The 7,267-nt window shown below is 45.0% G+C and overlaps 1 protein-coding gene across 1 annotated transcript; it reads right to left on the bottom strand.

Annotated features, from left to right (window-relative positions):
• Positions 1 to 2,682: 2,682 nt before the first annotated feature.
• On the bottom strand, positions 2,683 to 6,109 carry LOC136473211 (E3 ubiquitin-protein ligase RING1-like). Its single transcript, XM_066470892.1, has 2 exons — positions 4,971 to 6,109; positions 2,683 to 2,921 (listed from the first exon to the last, which is right to left on the bottom strand). Exon 1 carries the CDS (start codon positions 5,958 to 5,960, stop codon positions 4,992 to 4,994), a length of 969 nt encoding a protein of 322 aa, XP_066326989.1. The 5' UTR covers positions 5,961 to 6,109; the 3' UTR covers positions 2,683 to 2,921; positions 4,971 to 4,991.
• Positions 6,110 to 7,267: the final 1,158 nt, after the last annotated feature.

Below are 7,267 nucleotides of genomic sequence, written 5' to 3' on the forward strand. Positions count from 1 at the left end.
TAGCCTTAGGGCACCCCCAATGTAGAAATCATCATAATTTTTATGGATATTAATTGTACTGCCACATATACGTTTTGTTGATGTGGCAAGGTAGTTATTGAGGAGAAAACAAAAATTATAGAAATCAGGTCTAAATTAGAAACTGTCTACACGAGAATCAAGACATGAATGGATGTGATTGGTAGAGAATAGAGAGAAAATATATATGATTGGATAAAAAAAATGTTTTGTAGAAATTATTATTGGGACTATGATTTTTATATATATAGTGTCTATTAAAATTAACAGGTATAGAAATTGTACGTAGTTTCTAGACTGCCCTTACATACTGTGAAGAAAAAACTCGCTAGACTAGAGTGTTTCTCACTTCCCACGACGAGACCATAACGAGTTCAACGGAAATGTACAATCGAGCTAGTGTCGGTACAAGGATCTAGGGAGAATAACTACATATCCAGGGGCAGGACAAGGGTACGAATGTGGATATGAAGCTCATGATTCGTGTGCTACCGTTTGCTGCCGTCGCAGTCGTATCCGTCAGACTATCCAGAGCAAGGTGCACTTGCTGCTTACGTAACTATTGTCAGCAGGATCTTCTAACGATAAAGAAAGTTCAAGATTAATGCCTCCCCAACACACACACCCCACAATATATGATTGAAAAATACTGCAATATGCAAAGGAAACTGGACACCCACGAATTACGCTCCAGGAAAGATAAATGGTGACCGTGAGGGAACCTTTTGTCCCCAGTTCATGGCACTAGTACAAATCAGGCAACTTGACGAGGCGTCTGGACCCTTGTTCATGGCATGGGAATCTTTAGAAAAAGAGATCGCAAGATTCTTATCACATCTATCTAAGCCATGCCCATGATATGCTAGATAAGTATAAAGGTTCCATATGCTTCTAAAAGCGTATGCCTGCGTGTGGTCTTAAACGATTCCATGTTCTTGGTCCACTGCAATCGTTTCAATAGCAACTGCTCAGGTCTTTGGGTGTCCCTAAGGCTGGACGAAAAACTCGAAGCTCGTTAACTCGCTCGGCTCGTGGCTGGCTCGACTCGGCTCGGCTCGGCTCGTTATGATAACGAGCCGAGCCGAGCCAAGATTTTAGCTCGTTAGCTATAACGAGCCAACTCGAGCCAGCTCGTGAGCCGCTCACGAGCTAAACGAGCCAACCTTCCAAGAAAAAAGTATCAAAACTTGTATTAGTTTTTGTATTACTTCATGTCTTGCACTTTACAATTGACTGGTAACTGGTCTAGACCTTATAAATTCACTGGTAACTGGTCTAGATGCATTTCTTGTGTATTATTATTATTCTTAAATTTTAGATAAATGTAAATATTATATTTTGTGTATTTTTTATACCTGGCTCGCGAGCTTAACGAGCCAGCTCGAGCTTTTAACGAGCCGAGCCGAGCTGGCTTTCTGGCTCGTTAGGATAACGAGCCGAGCCGAGCTAGCTCGTTATCTTAACGAGCCAGAACGAGCCGAGCCCAAACGAGCCGAGCCGGCTCGTTATCCAGGCTTAGGTGTCCCAATGGTTCCTAAATAGCTAGCATACTGCTCAGGTCTTTGGGTGTCCCAATGGTTCCTAAATAGCTAGCATAAAAAGAATTCTATTGGCTATCAAGGAGAGATATCAAATAGCTAGCAACTTTTAAATAGCTAGCGACTTCTAAATAGCTAGTCTAGCACGATTTCTTAGAAATAACTCTCTCACAGCTTACATAACTCTCTACTATAGTATTCTTTTTTATTATTTCTAAACCCCATCTAGCTAGCTATTTAAAAGTTACCATTGAGGACGCCCTCAGGGAGCCTGACGAATTTTCCCAGTTCCAATGTTTCTCTAAAATTGTTGCGATCCGAAAAGGCCTCGTTATTTGTTCGCTGTGGCTGTTTGATTCGGCCAGTGACTCGATTGGTTCATTGCTGCGCCAAGTCTTCCATAGCTTTAAGCTATCTGCAGAGAATAAGGTCCTCCACACGGACTCTGCTGCATTGACCTCCTGAATCTAGCTCTCGAAAATCCAAGCACGATCATTCAGTGCGGTGAGTGATAAACACGTACTGTACAGCCATTGCTCGTTGATGTTTCTGGGAAACAGCTGCATATCCTGATGAAGCATTTTCTTCAACACAATTTGAATTTCTTGTAGTTCTGATGTATAACTTAAGAAGACAAGATTTGGCAGGCATGATATTTGCAGGGATATCCTTGTCCTGCTTTCGAATGTATATATATGCTCATAACTATGTGAGTGCATCCCTTAACAGTATGCAGCACAAGACCAGTACAGCCGAGACAGCAACACATCCTTTTATTTGAATCCGATCCAATGCATGCAGTCCTCATGGCACATAGCAGATCAAAGTCTGATCCTCACATCGATCTGTTGGCCACCCATAAAAGTAACCACCAAAAGAATAAGGCATATCATTGTATGCGGAGGAATGTGTAGTAAATTCGACCAGATGGAACCTTACCTTCCATCAAACAACCACAGAATTCAGGGGTCATAACTTCATTGCTACAAACCCAGCCTAACTCGCCTTCAAGCAACAAGGCAGCTTCATCAACACTTCAACAGAGTATAATCCATATCTACTGGACTCCAATGCATTCCCATATTTACCTACAAATGCAGGTCAAGTTGCAGGGTAACGGGGAAACGAAATACTGCATATTGTACATGACTATATTTATTATGAATAAATATGTTTATTAACCAATATACAAGACACTGAGAACCCACACAACGAATGCTCTTGTTCTCCTAACAGGACAACTTAGTTCAGCTTTAACAACATGCCATCTTCTTGCTAGAAACCTCGTCTGAACAAAGATAGGAAGCAGATGGTGGCCTCCTTTTACTCTTGTTGGCTGACAGCTAACAACAGCTACCTTATCACCTGAAAAAGGGCAGAAGCATATGAGCTCGACAACTGAAAGACTTTACAAGCTTTATTAAGGAACAATAGACAGTAACAGCAAAACTGTAACACATAAGAATGGCTCTTAGGATCGGAAAGTCAAAAAGATGCTATTGGGTGGCACTTTAAGAACCAATCGCCTATAGCTTTATTCTCTTAAAATATCAGTTCAGTTCCACATGGAAGGATTTATTCATTACACAAGTTGACGAATGCCACAACAGGAGAAACCCTGCTTTTTTGTTGCCCAGCAAGTTTGCCACCACTACATGCCTCATCCACCAAAATAGAAATTAAGATAGACATTTATTTGTGTCAACTAATTCTAGCGGTATACAGGTACTTTCTGTGATGTGTAAAGTGAAGTACTAGCACAATCAATCACTCATAAAGCAGTGTACTTCAGCTTTCTTAATAGCAAGCTCACATGAGCAACCCAAGTCAAGAAGTCTATCATTACTTAAAATAACAGCATGTATCTGTTGAAGCAATTGGCTAACTTCTTCTCAAGGGTGAGGCAAACAATAAAAGCTTGAAAGAAAAAAAAAATCAATCACAAGGTGGATAGGCATGTAGGTGTCCAAGGCCAGTTACGCGTAGATCCTACTTTATCAACCTCTTTGCTGTCGAATGCACATAATTTCTATTAACTAGGTAAGTCTCTAAGCTTGTGCTTGTGATGGTCAGTTTTTTCATACATGAATAAGACAATTAGTTGTTCCAGAATTTTGTCACAATAGAGCAAGAATGATGCACTCATATGAGAACATTAGCAAAATTTTGTTATAATAAGAGAGACGCGATTTTGGAATAGATGTATTCATGTTGTACTAGAAGTCTAAAGCACATGAAAGTAAAAAAAAGGTCTAAAACACATGCACTGAACAGGAAGCATAACAAAGAAATAATGGAGGTGTCAAGAAACTAACTAGCAAATGACCAATATTAGACATGAAAACAAGAAAAGGGATTCAGGAATCAAGGTTGCTATACTATCAAGTATCGACATACAGTAGCATGAACTAGTTTCACTCTTTTTGAACGAAATCAAGGCAGATCTGCAGATTCTGTTTCTACCACCTCGTTAATAAAAACATACTAATCCAGATAATCAATACTACAAGATACTAGACAAAAGTCAAGTAAACAAGTCGAATCGATCGTAAACAACACTCAAAATGAACATTCTAGCACATGAAACAGGTGCATTCCATCAATCAAACAACCGAAATCCACATCAACATTGTTAGCTTTGCTCTGACTTTTCTTTTCTTCAATCTAAATTCAGCAGAAAAAAATTTAGCTTTCTATGTTTTTGTGCACACAGCCACATCAGGCAAATAAAAGGTTGAATACAGACGGTATGTTCTAGCCTTAAACATATAAGACAGGATGATTGATACTTAAACCTCCAAATAGATAGCATGTTCAGTATTGTGCAGTAATTACTAATCACTATCAGCTTAGCTCCGGCTCACATTAGCGCTAAGATAACAGCAACATGCCAATTCTCATTTAAAATGACTAGGATATTTTAATTAAGATATAATTTATAAGTGCAAATGCTTAAATTCAATTAAGAACACTGAGCCAAATCAACGTAAAGTAACATCAATTTTGTAAGAATGCTTATAGCTGCGCATAGTATTTGATAACACATGGGAAAAAGGCTCATGTAATTAACAGCAGAAAGCACCTAAACATCTAATTGACAAGCTTTGATTTTGCAGTGCCTACAGAATTCAGATTTGGGCAATTGATTATTCAAATTCTAACAGAAGGAAATCAGCAAGTGAAGCATATACTGATCAACTAGCAGACAATACACGACCATATAGAAAAAAAGAAGAGTATGTAACAGGACCAACACCACATGACATGATGATCACTTATCACAGAATACCTAAACCATTGACTCCACTAACTAAAACGATTTAGTTTACTGAAGCTAAGCAATTCAATTCATGCTCCAAGGATACAATACGAATTTAGCTAGTAAAGTTGAGAGATTTGCTGCGATATGCTTACCTGACGACTGGAACCTCTGGCTCAATCAAAAAAGGCATCCCCCTCGCGTGCCTCCGACATGACTGTATCGGACTCGGGGTGCGGAGGCCACTCAGACGACACAGTCTCGCCGCTATTGGCAGGTCCACCAGCTCCATCCCCGGTAATAGCCTGTGCGAGCTGCGTGGGCGACGCCGAGATAGGAGCCGCCAGCTGCGCATCGCCGCCGACGCGGACGCGGCGGCGCGTGGTGGTCGTGAAGCGGATGGTGATCTGCGTGGTCGTCGTCGGGTCCTGCTCTGACGACGCGGCCTCGTCCTCGGCGGAGGAGGGGATGCGGAAGCGGCAGACGGGGCAGGAGTTGTGCATCTGGAGCCAGGTGACGATGCAGAAGGAGTGGTAGAGGTGGGCGCAGGGGAGCTTCCGCGCCTCGGAGGCGAGGGGCAGGTCGTCCTTGCAGATGGCGCAGACGGCGGCGGGCTCGGCCACCTCGACCGTGGGCAGCGCGGCGATGGTGGCGGCCATGGCGGGGGGCTCCCCTCCGCCGCCGAGGCCGTGGTCGTGGCGGCCGGGGCGGGGGCGGGGGAGGTGGCCGTGCTGCTGGGGCGGGGGCGGGGCCGGGGCCGGGGCGGGGGCGGCGACGTCGAAGGGCCCGTCGTCGTCTTGGAGGCGGTGGCGGTGGACGAGGCGGCTGAGGTAGGCGCGCGCCTCGTCGGGGTCCATGACGAAGTCGAAGTCGTCGTCGGGGTCGTCGGAGAGCGAGGAGGAGGAGGAGCCGGAGAAGAGCAGCGGTGGGTGCGGCGGCGGCGGAGGAGGTGGTGGAGGCGGAGACGGGGTGCTAGGGCTCTCCTCGATGAAGTCACTATGGCAGAGCGGGCAGAGGGGCCGCCGGGCCGAGGAGGGCGCGACCGGCTCGGCGGGCAGCGAGACCGTGGCATCGCACTCGTAGCAGTAGAACTCCGGGGGCGGGGGCGGCTCCGGCGGCGCGCCGGTGGGCGCGGACGAGGACATGGTCGGGACCGACCGACCCCCTCGCCGGGTTCTGGCTTGTGGGGCGCTCCGCCTTCGGGTCGGGGGCTCCTCCGCGTCGTCTCCCTCGTCGGCTTTTTCCTCTGCTTTGGTTGGGGGGACTGGACTTGGCGTCGGGATTTGTTGCGGGAGCACTCCGCAAGTCCGCAGTCGCAGTCATTCACTTCGGCCCTTTCGGCCGGGCTGCGCGGGGCCCGTAGCCTGCGGGCTGTGGGTGTTTCGTAAGGCGCAGCCGCGTCGGCGCGTGAAATTCTGGGCCTGGAAATGCTATGGTGGGGTCCCCGACGGCGTGGTCTTGTCTCGCAGCTGATGCGGCGGAGACGTGGAGTAGTTTCCCGGCGTCCGCGTAGTTTTTCCCCTCACCCGCTCAGATTGGGATGGGTGTGCCGATAATTGGTCTTGGTCGTCAACCAAACCCAGCGCTAATTTTTTTCTTCAAAAACGCACAGCATATAACACAAGAGCACTGTTATCGAAGAGCACGTCTACCACTAAAAGAACAATATTATAAAATTCTAAAATAAATTCAAGAAAATACAAACACTCATGTCAAATCGAGAATTTGAGTCTAAAAGAGCACATTAAATTCTTAGGGGGAAGAATTTTCAGTACCTTTGTTCAATCGCGTTCTCTCTAACAGGCTAACAACGCAATTGAAGAAACTCTAGAGCATCTTTTCTTCCGTTGTCCCTTTCAGTGTGTGATGATGGCGCTTTTGATGTGACCCGGGACTTGAATTTGAAGGTGATTGATAGAGTGGAATTGGCCAAGTCTCTCTCTTTTTTTGGAAACATAGTATAGACGCAGACACTCATAAACATGCACGTACACTCACATATGTGAACACACACACCATATTTCTATGGACACCTTCAAAAGACCGGGTTGAATCAGCAGATCTTGAGATTGACAAAATCACTGTAGGCGTCTCGCTGTCGACGGGGACATCGTCTTTGCATCTTGATCGATTGGACTATGAAAATTAGTACTATAAGTACTTTTTTACAACAAAAGACCTTCTCTTCGTTGCTGGAAAAAGTTAGCTTCATGCAGAGTTAGCCGTTAGGTGCAAGTCCTCAAAGAAATCATTTCTTTAGGATCTTTAGGACCTGCTTTCTTTGTTTTAGCTTTCCTTATTTCTGTAAGTACACACTTGTGCTTTATAAAATGACTTCAATAGGGGCTTCGCCACTTGCTTTTCTCCAAAAAAAATTACACTTCGATCCACATGAAGGATGTTTTTATCCAGACAATACCTGCAGTGGCGTTATATATGATGTGTAATGGGT

This window comes from Miscanthus floridulus, chromosome 8 (assembly GCF_019320115.1).
Source record: "Miscanthus floridulus cultivar M001 chromosome 8, ASM1932011v1, whole genome shotgun sequence".
NCBI lineage: Eukaryota > Viridiplantae > Streptophyta > Magnoliopsida > Poales > Poaceae > Miscanthus > Miscanthus floridulus.

Excerpts from the sequence above, each read along its gene's own strand:
- LOC136473211 (XM_066470892.1), bottom strand. The coding sequence starts at position 5,960 with ATGTCCTCGTCCGCGCCCACCGGCGCGCCGCCGGAGCCGCCCCCGCCC.